The sequence below is a fragment of the Trachurus japonicus genome, chromosome 5, assembly GCF_045865225.1.
Source record: "Trachurus japonicus isolate A0001 chromosome 5, Traja_1.0".
Taxonomy (NCBI): Eukaryota; Metazoa; Chordata; class Actinopteri; order Carangiformes; family Carangidae; genus Trachurus; species Trachurus japonicus.
In genome coordinates, this window is record NC_140911.1 from 29795084 (window position 1) to 29813647 (window position 18564).

Consider the following 18564-nt stretch of genomic DNA (forward strand, 5'->3'; position numbering starts at 1 on the left):
GGCCTTTACTTTAAAAAATTGAGTGCCATCCAGGCCTTTAGGTCATTAAGACATTTAAAAAGTGATTTCAAAGAAGACGCATTTTTCTTTTTGAGGGGCAAGTAAATCTGGCAATCATCTGCATAGCAGTGGAAGGATATACCATGTTTGCGTAAGATGGACCCCAGTGGGAGCAGATATAATGAGAACAGAAGAGGGCCTAGGACCGAACCTTGTGGTACGCCACATAGGAGGGTCGCACAAGAAGACATAAAGTCGCCAATGTTGACACAGAAGGTTTGGTCTGCTAAGTACGATCGGAACCACTCCAGTGCAGAACCCCTAATACCCACCCAGTGATATTAAAATTTTGTTGTCCACTGTATCAAACACTGCCGTTAAATCTAAAAGCACAAGAATGACACCAGAGTCACCATCGGTAGCTAAAAATATATCATTAAAAACTCTCAGTAGGGCTGATTCTGTGCTGTGGAGATTTTTAAAACCAGATTGGAATATTTTGAGAATGTTGTGTTCTTCCAGAAAGGCCATTAATTGACTATACACTATCTTCTCAAGGATTTTTGAAAGAAATGGCAGTTTAGAGATAGGCCTGAGGTTTGCAGGGATTGTGGGGTCCAGGGCTGGTTTCTTACTTAGAGGCTGGACCACTGCATGTTTAAGCTGTTTCGGGAAAATTGCAGAGTGCAGGCTACTGTTTATAACCGCGAGGACAGATGGACCTACAGAGGGAAAGACCTCTTTAAAGAGTCGAGGAGGGACCGCATCACTTGGGGACCCGGAGGGTTTCAGATGGCCAACAATCTCCTGTAGGAGGGACATAGTAACAGGTTCGAACTCATTAAAAATAGCAGAGCAGGGGACCAAGATGGAGGGGTTTAATATGGATAAAGATATTCTGCTGTGAAAATAAAGGCATGTATTAACTTCATTTCTGATGATGTGAACAATCAAGATAAATTTATTTCCTTTTTATTATAGAATTTTCACTGATATGAGCTAATCAGTCCACCTACTAACAAATCATTATCATTTTAGAGCATCTGTCAAAATGAGTGAAATTTGTGTTTATTAAGAAATGTAATTCATGTTAACTTGTGGCATTTAAAGAGGAAATAACAATGTGACAGTTCATCCAGCTGCACAGACGGTGACAGTGATTATGGAAAGGTGCTTTATTCCTGAAAACAATACATACATCCTCAGAACATTCTTCATGGCATTGAAACTAGAATATGTTCATCATTACAAAAACAAAACATCATTTGTATAAAACAATATGTACATGTATTCACCTTGTCCTCACAACAGGAGACATGAAGCGAAGAGGGGAACATATGGAATGATCACTGCCTTGTTTATGGTTCATTTCATTTGGAGATGGAAATAACATTTTACAGACTTAGTGTTTTCAAGATATAAAAATATATGAAGTAACATACGACGAAGCAAATAAAACTTGGGTAACCAGCCTTGGTTTCAAATTGTGCACAGTAAAGGCCACTGGATATTCTCCAAATACCCAATTATACTCATCATCTCCACGTTCAAATGTTGCACAGCTGCATTTAAAGCTCATAATGGCACAGTAATCACAGTAATGGCAAAGAGTAAAAGCCATTTTCTTCAGACAACATTTGGCAAAGGTAATAGTAGTCAAGTAATGTTAACAATGCAACAACACTGTTGCCAGTTATACAAGAGAATGATCTCAATCACACTTGATGGCAACAAGTTACGTATCATGAGCATTCGTAAAGTCAGGTCAGACATTAGCTGTTGACCTCAGATGAATAAAGTGCAGGAGGAATCGAAAATCAAATTGAACTTCGTAGAACAAATCGAGCATTTTAAAAGGTTTAGAACGTCCATGGAGAAACCATGATGGTTTGTTGAATGTTACCTCTGTCAGTGTGAGTGGCTCTGCTGTGGAATGTAATAAATAATGCTTTCAACTGTTATACTTGATTTGTTGTGAAATACATTCACCTTCGTTGAGCTCACAGAAATAATAAATACAAACGCAACAATAAAAATACAAAGTGAAACAAACAATCATCAACACAACACCTATAGAAACTCATTATGTCCCGGTCCACCAGAGGAAGTCTGATGCTATCAAACACATTATTTATTCTGTTGGCCCAACTTTAAATCACTAAAATTCAGTGCACTGTTACAAAATACAAAATAAATACCACACATGTAAAAAAAAAAAAAAAAAAAAAATCCTAATTACTGAACTCAGGAAAAAACAGTTGTCAGTCTGTTCCAGAGATCATGGTCACCTTGACCCAGCTTGGTCGCTAGTTTGATTCCTTATGATGTCTTGGACCTGCTGCTAATAAGATCAGCCAACATGAAACGACTGATACCAGTCTAATGTCTGTCAGTTAAAAAGCCAGAGGGCGTTAGCTTAGTTTAATTTAGCATAATATCAGCTAAGTAGCAGGAAACACGGTCACAATCTCCCCTTCCTCTGTTTTGGCAGAACATTATGATGTCACAGTCAAGTTTGACTTTTGACCATTGGGGCATAAAGCATCATCACCTCATCTTTGGGTCCAATCAGACTTCTGATTAAAGGGATATTTCAACATTTTGGCAGATTCGCCTATTGTCATAATCCTTATAGTTTTAGGAGTAGTTTCATTATCTTTAATTGTCGGTGCAAGCTGTTTTTTGATCGGCGGAGCAGAAACGTAAGCTGCGCGGCATTTCACATTGGATTGTGTATTTGATGAGTTTGATGAGGGAAAGACAGAAATACCATCTGCCTCCAAAGCGTTAGCAGCTCGTATCTCTGCCCCACCGATCGAAGAACAGCTTGCAACGACAATGAAAGGCAATGAACCTATCCCTAATACCATAGAGATTATGGTAATGGGCTTATTTGCCAAAATGTTGAAATATCCCTTTAAATTGTGTCATAATTAGTGTTTCACACGAGGCAATCTTAGGGTTTCACATTCAAGAGGCCGGTAATGTGTTTTGTGTCGTCACCTTGACCTTTGACCACAAAATCAAATCAGTTCATCCTTTCCCTTAGGGATGGGTGCTGACCTGAGTATTGATGAGCTGTGACGTCAGCAGGTCTGCTCTCAGTCAAATCAAAATGTAAGAAAAACTACTTCATGTTAGATGTTGTGACTAATTGGATCTTCATTTTTATCTGTGATGCATTTTTTCTGTTGGCTCTGTCTGAATCTGTGTGTGTGGGGGATGAACACACACAACAGACCCTGCTCTTTACCACGCCAGCAGAGAGAACCACACATTCAAAATCAGAGTGAGATTTTTTTTCTACCTAAGGGAAGAGACAGGAGCTGTCTAAGAAAACTTCCGGTGACAGTCAAAGAAATCTAAAGGTCACAACAGACCTGCTTATAAATCAGTGCAGGGGAATGTTGGTGGTGCAAGCTGTAGCATCGAGTGGCTTCTCATCTAACTCGTGGCCTCCAGAGCCAACATTTCCCTAAATGTCAAACTATTCCTTCAACAGACAGATCCACACGCTCATTAAAACACAACACACACACAGTCATACGGCTGATAAAAACTTCATCCTGACAGTGCTTAAACTTAAAAAAAAAGAAAAAAGGAAGTGATCTTGACTGTGACCACAACAGGGTCACAGGGTGAAGACACACACACCGACCTCTGATGTTTCAAATATTAGAGAAATACTGATGATATTTTCCTGGAACATTTTAGTCGTCAAGAGTCTGCGTACTCTGCGTAAGAAAAAAACTAACTAACTAATAAACAAAGTTGAAGTTACAGTTACATTTGGCCACATCTGTACAAGTCAACTGGTCTTTCTTCACAGTAGATAAGACAATAATCTACTATCATTCCTGAGCTTTCTCTCCTACCTGCCCCCACCCGTCCTCCTACACATTATACACTTGAGTGGTGGATGTGGTGAGAACGGTGGCACTGTTCGCTGTCGATGTCGCCGACGGCCGCTCCCTTCTGACGTATCTTGGCTTCCTCACTTTAAAACACAAAACATATTATATGTGAGAAACACATGAAGAGGCCGGCGCTGTAGAGCTAACTTCTAATATGTTTATTGCTTTACAAACTTTTTAATAAAACAGCTGCAAAATATCCAGGAGAAAATGTCTTTCATACAGTCTTGTTATAACTGCTGAAGATGTAAGACAATAAAATGCCATCAGAGCACTGGGTCATGTTTTGACTGCGTAGCATTACTCAATGGCTGCACAGTTCTATAACCGGTTCTGCAAGGTCAGAGAGGTAGCTGGCAAACAGAGACAGTGTTGTCGTATTACCTGATGAAGACGGGATCATGACAGCCTGAAAAAACAAAAAACAGAGAAGTTAGGAGAAACATTTAGAAATTAAGGTTTTTTTTTTCCTTTCTTAAAGTATTTGATTACTCTAAATTTAGATTTTCTGATTTATTTTTTACACACATATTAACAAACTAATGCTGATTGTTTGTGTACTAAGACCACTTGTAAAATGATAACGGTTGTTGAATTACTACTGTTGTAAAAGTGGATGCAAGGAAATAAAAAATATTTTGTTTTCAATTGTTTTTACAGTAGACAGAATCACAGCCTCTACATGAGTCTCTGAATGTACTGTAAACAATAAAATGACTTACTGTCTCACTTGGTTGGAAAATGAAGGCTGTAAAAGCACAAAACATAATGTTACATGTGGGCTTACTGACATAATACCCCATGTTCGTTGTCCAATGTTCACTTGCATGCTTTATTAAGCAGGGTTAAGTGGGTGTGGTGGGTGAGCAGGAGCTGTACAGCCTCATACTTCAGGTGCATATTTCAGTGCTTACCCTTGTTGCGGCGGTAGAAGATGCCCGGCAGCCTGTTGGAGCGTTTGAGGTAGAAAAAGGAGGCGACAGAAAGGATCAGGAACAGGCTGATCAACAGTGTTCCCAGAAGAAGGGAGGCTGCCACACCGGGCCCTCCTGCTCAAAAGTAAAAGACAAAACAGTTTAGGATAATGTCCACGTCACATATTCTGCTCTCTTTATCTAATATTTCAAACTTCTCACAGTAAGTGAAGGCTACACTAGACTTTCAAACTGGCTCAGTGATCTTTAAAGGGATATTCAACATTTTGGCAAATTTGCCTTTTGCCATAATCCCTATACTCTTAGGAGTAGGTTCATTACCTTTAATTGTTGGTGCAAGCCGTTTCTAGATCAGTGGGGCAGAGTCGTAAGCTCTGCACGGCACTGTACTTTCGCGTTTGCCTCATCAAACTCAACAAATACACAAACCAACAACTCCAAAACGCTCTTGTGGACAGGTTGTGGCCCATGCACATTCACCACGCTATGAAATAATCATGTAACTTTACGAGACAGAGTTGTTTTCGAGGTAAATGCGTAGCTGGAACTACATTCGTGACACGGCTGCTGGGCGGAGTGACTTCAAAAGCGCAAGTAGTTCTGAGTATTTGCTTCATGCGTCGTAATGTTAATGTGGCGAATGTGCAGGTCACAACTTGTCCACAAGAGTGTTTTGGAGTTGTTGGATTGTGTATTTAGTTAGATGCGGGAAACGTGGAAATACCATCAGCCTTAGTTGCGTCAGCTGAGCAGCTCACATCTCTGCCCCGCTGATCTAAAAACAGCTTGCACTGACAATTAAAGGTAAGGAACCTACTGCTAAAACTATATGGATCATGGCGATAGGCATATTTGCCAAAATGTTGAAATATCCCTTTAAAACTTTGTTAGTTTTTCTAATAATTTCAACATATGACAGTTAAGGTAAAACATACTAGTAAATCAGTGACTGTAGATATGATATCTTACCAATTTTAGGAATAACAGTAGTTACAGTTGTATGATTCTTCCGCTCCACTGTATCATCTAATGTGGACAGAAAAAAACATGCAAATTCAAAAAAATAAAAAATAAAAACAACATACACATGCCCAAAATATTGAGATTTTAATTTCTACAGAACAGTGAGTGAGCAGCTCCTGGTCCTTACTGTAGGTGCAGACTGTTATGTTCTCCTCAGCTGCTGAGTCACAGAATATACAAACAGTATTGCCGTTCTCAAGGACGCGTAAGAAGCAGCCTGAAAGATTCAAAAGAAGAATATATTCCACATCATTTCATTAAATTTCCGATGTACCGTAATGTGTTCGTCATTTCAAGTACAGCTTGAAAAAATTAACAAACCAATGGCGACAGCAGCTGTTTATTTTCCAAAACCCCTCTGTCATACTTTCTCTTTCATTTTGAGGAGTACAGATCAAAAGAAACTGACCAGACAATGCTTGAACTGAATCACTTATAATCTGTCCTTGGCTCTTCCATGTAGATTTTTTTTTTTTTTTACAATGCATCAGCGTTGTTCTGTTTTTCATTGGTTCATGGATGGATGTTCTTTATAGTTCTCCGATTTGGTTAGTGGTAAAAACGCCCAGAAACTGGTCAACAGTGACCAGAATATTCTTTCACTTCCACAAATCTCAAAGTGGTGATAAATTAATTTCAAAACTCTCAGTGATGTTCTGCATATAGCTGATGACCTCAACCACAGATGCGTGTCACTCACTGGTCATTCAGTGATTCATTAACACCCGCATTACCTGGTTCACAGCGAGTGTCGTTTGAACATGAACTGTTGACTCTCTGTTTGTCACCGCAGCACTCCAGGGGGGTTGGATGTAAGGCCTGTGAACACAACAGCACAGACTGTCAAATCAGCGTAGCCACACACACACACACACACACACACACACAGGCCGTTAGCATTCATTCTCTTACCTTAGTTACAGGTGTCTCAGGTCTGATCAGAATCACAACAGCAGCCAAGACCAGCAGGAATGACAGAGCCATAATCGAACCCTTAGAGATCAAACAGACTAGAATTACCCATAATGGCCAAACATCGTTATGACGCGGCACATGGTGGAACACATAGATATATAGCTAGCTATGGTGGAACAGACCTTCAGCCATTAACACCACAGCAAACAGGAAATGATCAAACAAGATTCAAACTGACAACTGGTCAGATGCAATCATACTCTTTTATCAAACGTGTACAGTTCAATGAGAACTTATTCATAGGCTACATTTAATTTAGTGGACACTGTCCCTTGTTGAAATGACAGGTATTATATTAACTTAATAATAATACATTTATTTATCAAGCACTTTACATCAAAGTGCTGTACAAGTTGATGAAAACAAAGACAAAAAACATCAAAAACTGCAAGCAGCTCACAAGCAGAAACATACACTACACCAAAAAACACAACGCACACTTGAAACAGGACATCACTGATGAAAAAGACTCATATACAACAGTGAATAAATGGGTCTTAAAAGCTTTGATTTAAAAACCTCAATCAAACAGGCCTGCTGCTGCCAGCTTGTCTTATTCTGCTAATAAAATAAAATAAAAAATGTTGTACCAAAAAATACAATAAACATGTCTACACTAAAAATTAAGTAATCAAAGGCACAGTTTGTTCATGTCATCAACTCTTGAACATTATATTAACATATTTTACAAAGTCTTAAAGGGTACTAAGACATAAAGAGTTTAGACAAGTACTGCAAGGCTATGTCACTTGTGAATTACTTCTATAAAGTCCACATAAAGGGTTTACCTCCAAATATGTTCCAAAACAAACTGCACCCTAACTTAGCTGGTATCACACAATACATCTGACAAGTCCAGTCCTCTCTGAGGCTGGGGCCAAGAAGAACAAAGACTGTTTGATTTGGTGGAGGGTCCGTCCAGAGTCACCCACAATCACGAGAACTTCCATATTCATGAAGAGGCAGTGTTCAATAAGAGTGATTGTACTGGTGTTCACAGATTTTACACTTTGTTTTTTCCACTGCGGAGAAACTGGTTCAGGGGGCAGAAGCAGCAACACGCAGCTTCTCAACATGTTCATACCTTTTCACATAACGTTACCGACTATAATGGTCCTGAGACCTCAGTCGAGTGACACAGCCGAGGTGTTTAGCTAGCTAGCACCTGTCACCCGGGATGAAGTTGAACCGTGAGTGTGGCCGCAGTCAGCGTTTAAATAACCATGTCAGCGTTAGAGAGACACATGCACTAAGCTGTCTGAATCTGTTTCACATTATCGCACACGTTTAGAGGCACAGACCGAGGCACCTGCACAGCGCTGATAGAGACACAAAAAGTTCACTCACCAGCCAAACACCAGGCTGTGGCCCTGTCCAGACTCCTAGGTGTGGTTTGTTTTCAACGTCAGCTCCGTCCTCCGCCGAGATATCACAAGACAGTCACTTATATTTGTTGGCAGATTTGTCATCAGCACACACCCCTGGAGGACAGACACAGATAATCATGCAGCCCAGTAGCTCGCAGCTACAGCTACTCATTAGGAATATATACTTCCGGGTATGATTTTCAAAATAAAACCCTGACTGTTTCACATGTGTTTTCTCTCTCTACAAATAATGCAGGCAAGTACAACACACCTGCAAAAACCATCGCTTTCATAAAGGTTGATGAAGTATGTTTTTCTTTGTTTTGTTTTGTTTTTATGGAAACTGTTTTGGAGGATTAGGACCACTGACTACATATTACACATACTTTAGGCTACATATTAGTGAGGTGGAGATCCAAAAGTTATTTGTCTATATCTCTTTTGCTGTCAATAAATATTATAAATGTTAATAACTAGACTATGTTACTTGCAGCTATAAGTGCAAAATCAGCGTAAGTCTGAATAAAAAACAGATACAAATAATTAAATTGTATACAAGGATAACAACTATTCAATTCGTCAAAAATATATAATGTTAATGTAAAATATATGAGATTGAGATTATATAGGAATATCAATATTCTGGGACCTCAAAAATATCAGAAAACTGTAGAGAAAATGGGCATGTTGACAATGACAATATGCACAACAGAGTGGCATTGAATTATGTTTCCTACATTAATGCCATTGCAATGTGAATGAAAATGGCTTGAATTAAAAAGGGTTAGGTTTGGGGTTTCAAATTAAGAATATTAATATTCTTTGGCCCAGATGGCTAACTATGCAGGTACTATTGATCTTATTGCTTGTTTTCAATAAACATACAAAATATTGTATTGTCCTAAAAATAAGAAATAATACTCCTGCAATACTAGACTTCATCTACAATAGGAGGAGCACAGTGATTGCTGAGGAACTGCCAAGGAAGGATGTAGTAGGCCTAGGGTACAGCCATATAGACTATAAAAATAAGGGTAGCTACAGTGTCACTGGATTTACTTCACCCCACGACAGATGAATTAATTTCCTTACCAGGTGTGTTTAAAAAGTCATGGTGTTTGAGATTACAGCTACAATAGCTGGATTAACCTGTTTGAAGGCCCCACAGCGGTTGCCCTTTTTAGTAATCCAGTCAGACTCGATATATAGGTATGTGTCCTTATCATACATCTCCGCTAAATGCCACCAACAGGTGTGGTATGCATTCAATGACAATCAGAAACTGATTGATTCGTACTTTATACAAACGTCAAATGACGGAAATGTTAATAAAGCCGTATAACACACGAATAAATAAATAATAGTTACAATGTCCTCCTGAAATAGATTAATTCTCATGTTTTTTTGGCGTTTGGTTTGATACTATGAGGTTATCCCATGGACTTTCCGACGGTACCTGAATGCAGCTCTGGAAGGACGTACGGCGGGAGATTTAAACCATCGCTACTAGCTGCCTGTTTCTGATATAAAAATATATTTAAACTAAGCTAACCATTGTACACGACAAAATTTAACACGATACGCTTTGACACGACAACGTGTGGTAAAATTCCTGACCTAACTGTTAATGGTAACTTAATTCAAGTTGACTGTGCTAATTACTGACGAGGCCTTGTCTGTATCAGGTCAGTGCTAACCAGGCTAATTTTCATGACCTCATAACGTCTGTCGGGTGCTGATTATGAGACAAATGTGGCTAAAATGGCTGATAAATGTTATCTTTTCACACAGGAAACAAAAAACAATGAATCATTTGAAGAACATAAAAAAAATTCTGAGCATCCCAACTGGGAAGAGGTAGGCTAGTTATTTACTTACTGTACAGTATGACTGCTGTGCTGTATTAGAGTTACGTAATAAGTACATAATTTTACTCAATTAGCTGATGAACATATAATGAATTGCCAGCTAAACTGATAATCAGTCAGTTGTTTAATTTAATTTTGATTACTGCCTTATAAAATTGTTAGATTCATCCTGCAGGACTATAAAAGAATTGTGTTTGGGTTTTGGACTGAAGGTTGAGCAGGTCAAAATAAGAAATTGGAGGGAGATTGTTATGTGTTGTCATGGAGTACACTCATCTGATATTGTATAGGCAACATAAATGTATAAATACGTGGTAGATTAGTAGATAATAAAATAAGTGTTAGCTGCAGTCATAAGGAACAAGATTTTGCTTATTTACAAAATATTTGCACAAATTATGTGTTTGTGTTTTCTTCACTTATTCAACCTTATGGGGACAAAATAATCATCAGGAATCCAACTACCTGTGGCTACAACAGCTTGACAGACAGTCAGCTTTTCACTGGGTCTCAGTTTTGGCCTGAAAACTCACTAAGTGCATCTCAGGAGATGAGTTTGTCATCCAGAACCTCTTTGCAAAGTTCACAAGAGGTGAGATATATCCACTTCTTCTTGTAGGTGATTCTCAGTATACTGTAGGACATGTGACCTGAGTAACAGGCCTAAAGCTCTAGAAATCGGCATGGGTATTACTGTAAGAATAAAATTATGTAAATGAGTTATGTTAGTAAGGGGGGTTGCCATACTTTTGTTTCTGTAGTAAGTTTGTCATTAACATGATGCAAACCTAAATTTGACTATTTGTCCTATGAGATTTTGCCATGTATGTTTTACAGATTTATCCCTATAATGTCTTTGTTTTCTGGGCCATTGTGTGTAATTTTGCAAATCTGTTAGCGTGTGTACTACATGCAACAATTTGTTGTTGCTATTGTTGTTTTGAAGCTCAGATGTTTTAATACTGATAAACTCACAATTCAGCGCATAACATTTAATGGGAAAATGCAACCTTAACATGTGTGTTTTTTGTGTATAATTGTCTCTGTATAGGGGAGTGACCCAAAGTTTTCAAACAGTTATCAAACCAAGCCTCTCCTGTTCGGGGAATTGAAGGACAAAACCAGAGGTTTTGGAGTACTAGGGAAATTTGACGAGGACAGGAAAAAGGCCAAAGAAAAAATTGACAGGTTCTTCATAATGTCCATAATATTCACAATATAAAGCTTTGTATATTTTATATAAACACAAATCCCAAAGTGCTTCACATCACAGCATATATAATACATACTGTTTATAAACACATTTAGATAAATGGAATTATTTGTATACAGTTAAAAATTTGATGAAAAGAAACTGAAAAAGACGATATGGAAAAGACTACATACATTTTTTTTTTTTAACAATGTGTCTTCTTTCTTTTACAGCAATATATTTGCCAAAGAATATCAACACACTAGAGAAACTCTCAACAACGTAAGTGATGAAGCATTTCTTCATTTATATAGCTCATACAGCTTCTTTCTCTTGATAATTTAATGTATAAAGTAATATAAAAATACATTTTCAGATCCAACAACTGCTTGCTGGTGCAGACAGAAATATGACTGTGTGTCAAGCTGCCCTTGAAAAATTTGACAATTTTGCATCAACATGTAAGTTTACTAAAGAAGAGGTGTCTTAGTTATAGTTACAATAGTGTGGACACATGATAGTTGCAGCCAATTTTGAAAAGCCAGTGAGCAAGCTAATTCCTTTCACCAGTAGATGGTGCACTTTGTCCAGTGAGAAAACACTGGTTCACTCATCACATCCAATTTTGTAAAAAGTGCAATATGGTTCCATAAGCTTCTTTGTTTATTGATTGCATTTTTTTCATTGATCAAACCCAGTGCAAAATAATCTGAGTGATCTTCAGAGTGACATATCCCAGAGGCTTGAGACTTTGGAAAATAAAGTGAATTTGCAAAAAGATGTGATGACAGCACTGGAGGAAAAACTGAAAAAGGTGAAACCCATGTCACTCGCAATGACAAAAATACATTTTTGGTATTTCTTGATTGGTGATGATGACAATTGCTCCTCTTTTCATCTGAAAGAATGGAGACACTACAGCAGAACTTGCTTCAAATCTGCAAAGCTTTAAGAGTAATCTTGTGAGTGTGAGAGAAGAGCAGGAGAGAGAGCACCACATACTTGAGGAGGTCCTCGGACTGCTCATTACCTTGGTCTCAGAGCATTCAGCCAAAGCCAGTCCTCAGAGACTGATGGACAGTGCCATCCAGACATCACCAGTGGAACAGTCAAGCTCTGACATTCTACTGGACAAAAATCTTGAAGGCACACCAGTTCTGTGTAGATCATGCAACGAGCCCAAGCAGGTTAAAGTTCGCTCTCAGGAGCCCAGCCGCAGCATCAGGAAGAAGAAACTCACTCTCAAAGGCCACAGGAGGTGCAGGAGGAGGCTGATGCCGTCACAGAGGAAAGGGTGTCATGTGCCAGATGAAAACACTCAACCTCTGATGAACTGTAACAAACAGATGTTTGTTTCAAACGTTTCAGCACCTCACCATGAGCGCAACAATGTAACTGGCCAAGGTGGTCTTAACCTAGTCTGCCTGAAGCCACTGAACAGGGAGAAAAGATCCAGTGAACCTGTGAAGAGCTTCATCACCCCTCTGACCTGCTGGTCTCCAGACAGCTGCAGCTCTCTGAGCATGACAGGGATTGAATCCATCTTAGACAAGATGTCAGCTGAGTCCAAGACAAGCACTCCAGTCAAGCCTGATGGTTTCTGGCAGCTGTTTGACATGGATTGCACCTCTGGGTTTGACTTGTAGATGATGTGTAGGATTCAGAACAGTTCAGTGTTTGTAATTTTAGGGCAATATAGGCCAAAGATGTTCATAATTATATTTATTAATTTTGACCAATGTTCTGTTAGTTGTACATTCAGTTTTACAAAGAATTAAATACATTTTGACCAATAAGTGGAAAAGCTACACTGTCACTAATGACAAGTAAGTAAAGGAGTGACCCACAAAGAAATGTACATATTTAAAGTGTTTAATCTTGTTAATTTTTTCTGCTGTGCTGACATTACAGATATTACAGTCATCAGTAAAGTGACTCTGCTGATCTTTTCAAATGAACTCCATTGCTTTCAAATGAACTGCATTACATGTACTGCTGACTTTACTCTGAAAAAAAGGTTTTGCACACAAGTAAAAAAATCTTTCAGATGGTATAAATGGTAATGTATCCTATAATTTCTGTGACTCCTGAATTTTGATCTTTTAAAGACAGAATTTTGTAATAGGTGATCAAGTAGTCAATATCATAGGCATATTGTTTTCAGATGGTCTGTACATATATCTGTTTGACCATTGCTGATGAAATGATTATGTATTTGGGTCAAGGGTCAAGGGCATTGTGACCTCACAAATCATTTTCAGCCTTCAACGATATCTCAGTAACAGCCCGTAGGAACATCTGTAAACTTGGCAATGATATCAAGCTGGGCCTCACAAAATGCAGTTTATTCATTCATTCATTTTCTATACTGCTTATCCTGCACGAGGGTCGAGGGGAGGCTGGAGCCTCTCAGCTGACTTACAGTAGGGTGAAATGCAGGGTACACCCTGGCCTGACAGGTTGCCAGTCTATCGGAGGGCTAATACAGACAGACAACCATTCACACTCTCATTCACACCTAGGGGCAATTTAGAGTCACCAATTTACCTAACCTGCATGTACAATATCTCCATTATCATCCAATTTCCCCAAATCTGGTAAAATGGAGTCAAGGACAAGCCATTACTTAGGTCTTCACACAGTAGCTATGTTATAATTATAGCGTATGAACTATTGAAACTCCTTTGGCTTAAAAACAAACTAAACAAACACTATAACCTTCATGAAAATAGATTTTGAGAACTGTTGTGTAAGACTGCAGTACTCAAGTAAGCAAGGTGAACCTAAAAACTAAACCTAAAAAAGTGCACATTTAAATTATAAATGGACAAGGATAGTCTCTGTGCTCAAAACATAACCATGCCATAATGTCACTAAAGTGCTCGTTTATTAGCACAAAAACAGTTAGACCGGGCTTTTCCAAAGCAAACCTAAAATAACATAACATAACAAGCCAATTTACAACAAACACATACATACATACTGTTATATTTATATGTATGAGTGTGTGGTTGCAACAAAAAGACTATTTACAAATGATCATTCTATCTATTCTTGTTAAAGAATGTGCAAACCATTAACTGCAGGTCTTCTCTCATGCAGAGCACTAAGACCTTTTCTGCTTGAAAGAGTTAATGCCTTTGGCCCAGCGATAAGTGCATTAATAATTAATATTTAATTTGCTTCACTAATTCTCCCAAACAGACTTTGATCTGATCTGACAGGGGTGTCACAGTTTCACTAAGTCTGCAGGTGGGGACATGAGTCCCTTTGGGTTGAGATTTGCCACCAAGCAGACATCATAGTTGTCATGCATCAGAGCGCGACGAGCCACCACTGTCCACCGGTTCTCCCAAGGGTCCAGCTCTAAAATGTCCTTTGTTATGTCATCATGGCGACCTGAGGGTTAAGAGGAAGTATAGAGGGGTATTACTGTCACACTCACTCAAAACAACATCTTCATTCTATATGGGTATATTTCATATGCTTATGCTTCGTTACCTGCTCCTTTGTAATATCCACACACATAAATCTTGCCTCCCACTGCTCCTGCATTAGAGGCGTTGGTGTGCAGTGAGAGTTGAGCACACGGGAGGGGAGGGCCATCCCTCCAGTAATCACCATCTGCATTGTAGATCTCCACAGCATTGAGACAGTGACGCGATTGCCCACGGTCAACACCTTCACAACCAATGCCTCCTATAGGTGCAAAAAGGTGTTACCAAAATCAGTGTAATCCAAATAATTCAGCAGAATCCTGACAACACTGCATCTGTGCATGTACTAGTACTAAAATAGGAGCAACAAATGAGTCTTACCCATCACATAAATTTCACCATTAAGTACCACAGCACTGCAGCGATACTTCGAGTACTTCATCGGACCTAGTTCTGTCCACTTGTTTGTATTTGGATCATACTCCAGAAGGCGGTTACTAAGACGGTCAGGCTCATCATCCATCCTGTATGACTGGATGTTTGAAGGGGAGGGAGGGTGTGACAGTACATCAGGTGCAATCAGAGATGAGTCAGATATTTATACTGTAAGATTGATCATAAAATGTGTTATTATATTATTAATTACACAAGAGCTAAAGGGTTCTGAATAATTCCTAAAATGTAAGCACGTGTGTAGGTTTTATGACATCACCTGTGGGGTTCGACCACCCATCACATAAAGACGATCTTTCATCCTGACCACGCTGTGATAGGCCAAGGGTATGGGCAGGGGTGCTGCGCTCCGCCAGGGCCCGCCCTGCAGAGACCACCTCTCCACACAGTTAGTGATGAGAAACTGGTCCTTGAGCTTCATCTGCCCACCCAGCAGGTACAAGGTGTCCCCTACTGACCCCAGGGCATAAGAATCACGGTACTCTGCTGAAGTCAGGCGCTCCCAGCTTCCCTGGGCCTCTACTTTGTACCTGCACAATAGGACAAGGATCAGTACCATCCCCTGTATGTGGGGCAAGCAATTGTTCCAGTTTCATCTCACCTGTAAATCTCAACATTCATGACTTTCTGTCGGGCCATTCGCCGTACACCTGTCTCTCCTGCAACAATAATGTCATTTCTCTCAGTTACAAGCCCACTACCCACATAACCCAGGGCTTCTCCATAGCGAGGCGAAGTGATGTAGTAGGTTCGGCCTGTGGATGGGGCATAGCAAAAACTGCGCTCAGTGTAGTTCCCATATCTTGACCGAATTCCTCCACCGTCGTTACCAACGCAGAGTAGCATTTCTGTCGTCTCCATGCCATAGCGCAGTTTCAGTTTACGTGGTGCAGCTGAAGGATGCATGGCTGTGGCTTCCAGTGCTTCATTCATCATCTCTAAACACTCAGCATCGGCAAGCAGGGCTGTGTTTCTCTTCATTGCCTCACTTAAATAGTCCGGATTTATCAGTGGCAAACGGACCTTCCTCAGGAGCTCTGGAAGATGCCGAATACGAATCTCTCCATCCAGCAGAGGATTGTGTTTGACCCAGCGAAGGACCACATCCAGGATGGTCTCCTCTCTGGAAACATTGAGGTCATCACAACTTAGGAGCTTCCCGAGCTGATGAGCCTCCAGCTCCAGGACCTCCTCATTCTGGCAGACTTGGACAAAGTGCTGCCTCAAGAAGCGCTGAGCACGGTCAGCCAGATCCTCTGCACCGAGGTCACGGCAAAAGTAGTACACACCAAGGCAGTTGGAGGCATCCATGTTTTCAGTCATGTGCAGCTGACAGCGAGCAAAGACATCATCCATCTGTAGGAGAAAAGCTGCAATGGAGATGCCTTGAACATTTGCATTTGTTAGGGGAAGCTCAGAGCAGTACATGTAGTTCAAGAGGAGAGCCAGACTGTCTGCAGGGGTGTCACGCAGAAATATCTCTCTATTGTTGCACTCACGAAGCCCACATGTGAACATAACACGGAAGTAAGGACTGAAGGCGGATAGAATAAGTCTGTGACAGGGAAAGCTGATGCCCTCAGCCACCAGTACCACATCTGTCAGATGCTCTGTCTCTCTCATCCTCTTCAGCTGTTCGAGCAGCACCAGCCCATGTTTGGCTGTCAGATCCATTTTATTTCAGCTTTTTCGGAGTAACGATAAAACTATTCACAAAGTTTGTAGGTTTTTAAACTCTTATAAACAACTACTGCAGAGATTGTGTCTGGGGAAAAAAAAGGAAAACATAATCAGAAAGATGAGCTGCCATCAGCACCAAATCAAACCTTAAGTGTACACAAATGTGTAATTTGTTTGTAGTCCTTAAACTGTTTAAACATAACAACTCTTATGATTTTGGTCTTGACATGCTCTTGACATGACGTGTGAAGCAATTTTTATTTGATTACCAAAAACAACCCATACAACATTCTAGCCCTAAGATTATGACTTCCAAGCATTATTAGGGCATTTATGAAAAATTATCAGATAAAATATACATAAACTTTAATGAACATATATTTCAGCAGCCTAATTACTAATTTACTTTCTAATGTACTGTAACCTTATTAGCTTTATATATTTAGCAAAGTGAGACCATTGTCTATAGCAGGGGTTCTCAACTAGTCTCACTCTGGGCTCCACATTTTCCCATGGTTATTAAGTCGCGACCCACTTTTATAGAATTCAAACCAAGAATTTTTTTTTAAAGCCTTTAAAAACTCATTTTGCTCTTTATTGAGCAAAGTGCATTTCAGGGCACATGAATGAAACTGAGGAGGACCATGACAACTGCATGTACAGAAGTGAATAAAAAATATCAAACTGCACAAAATGGAGACCAACAAAATGATATATTTGACTTCTAATGCATCTTTGCATTCAGAGCATATTCACAAAAGTGAATAAATATCAAATTGCACAAAATAAAGACCCACAAAACAAGGTATTTTCACTGCATTCAGGCCACATTAATAAGAAACTGATAGCTTTGCATTCAGAGCAAATGGAGCAAATAATAAGAAACTGAGGAGCATTACAACTGCATGTGTTCACGTGTCTCGTGTGCCTTTCAAAATAAGTTATTTTTCGAAATAAAACACATGTCCAACATCAGATGTAATGTGCATTAAATATTATTTACTTTTTTGACCAGCTGTCCGCGACCCATCCAGAATGGCTCCGCGACCCACTTTTGGGTCCTGACCCACCAGTTGAGAACCACTGGTCTATAGCATGTGCTCTCTTACAAATTACCATATCTGACTTTATCATGCAATACACAGACCTCTTATAAAGAAGACTTACCAAAGTCACCAGTGCCTCCTGTCTGCTGTTGTCTTTTGTCTAACAAGACCCATAAATATCCATGTTTTTCATCAGGCTGCAAGTATTGTTGACGTTGCTGACTGTGTCAGTCAGTGGGGTTACTGAGTGTCTGAGCAATTGCGAGAGGAAAAGATATGTACCCCCTTCACTGCCATGGCCCTCTGAGCCATTAACCCAAAAATAGACAGTGTTGTGTTGTGACAAACAGTAACTGGGTCAAAAAGGTCCTAGTGATCTGGACTGTGTAGGTTTTAAAGTAGCGAGTGTGAAAAATACTGACATATTTTGACATTCATAATTCCACTGTTATACATGTTATTGTACTTTGTTTTGGACAATACTTTGTTGCAGTTTTTTTTTTCCTGAGTCACGTGCATGCAGCCCTGGTATGACTGAAATGAATCAGGCAGCTGAGCTTCAGATTTCATGACGGCACCCCTCTTAAAGGCCCAGTATATGGTTTGCCCACATGTTCTGATAGTCAGACCTTATCGGTTATGTTTGCTCTTTAACATCTATATTCTTGAGATGA

At 39.6% G+C, this 18564-nt stretch overlaps 3 protein-coding genes across 3 annotated transcripts; 1 reads left to right on the forward strand and 2 right to left on the reverse strand.

The window, feature by feature from the left end:
• Nucleotides 1–1160: 1160 nt before the first annotated feature.
• Nucleotides 1161–8358, reverse strand: c5h1orf159 (chromosome 5 C1orf159 homolog). Its single transcript, XM_085777295.1, has 9 exons — nucleotides 8195–8358; nucleotides 6785–6865; nucleotides 6607–6691; nucleotides 6000–6089; nucleotides 5819–5875; nucleotides 4829–4963; nucleotides 4637–4662; nucleotides 4299–4323; nucleotides 1161–3997 (listed from the first exon to the last, which is right to left on the reverse strand). The coding sequence occupies exons 2-9, from the start codon at nucleotides 6854–6856 to the stop codon at nucleotides 3894–3896; spliced, it is 594 nt and encodes a 197-aa protein (XP_085633421.1). The 5' UTR covers nucleotides 6857–6865; nucleotides 8195–8358; the 3' UTR covers nucleotides 1161–3893.
• Nucleotides 8359–9733: 1375 nt separating this feature from the next.
• iho1 (interactor of HORMAD1 1) lies at nucleotides 9734–12920 on the forward strand. Its single transcript, XM_085777946.1, has 8 exons — nucleotides 9734–9844; nucleotides 10006–10071; nucleotides 10536–10674; nucleotides 11134–11270; nucleotides 11508–11556; nucleotides 11651–11735; nucleotides 11973–12088; nucleotides 12180–12920. The coding sequence occupies exons 2-8, from the start codon at nucleotides 10019–10021 to the stop codon at nucleotides 12918–12920; spliced, it is 1320 nt and encodes a 439-aa protein (XP_085634072.1). The 5' UTR covers nucleotides 9734–9844; nucleotides 10006–10018.
• A 454-nt stretch (nucleotides 12921–13374) lies between these two features.
• On the reverse strand, nucleotides 13375–18143 carry kbtbd12 (kelch repeat and BTB (POZ) domain containing 12). Its single transcript, XM_085777296.1, has 6 exons — nucleotides 18012–18143; nucleotides 15766–16929; nucleotides 15424–15694; nucleotides 15093–15243; nucleotides 14776–14973; nucleotides 13375–14673 (listed from the first exon to the last, which is right to left on the reverse strand). Exons 2-6 carry the CDS (start codon nucleotides 16836–16838, stop codon nucleotides 14504–14506), a joined length of 1863 nt encoding a protein of 620 aa, XP_085633422.1. The 5' UTR covers nucleotides 16839–16929; nucleotides 18012–18143; the 3' UTR covers nucleotides 13375–14503.
• Between the last annotated feature and the right edge of the window lie 421 nt (nucleotides 18144–18564).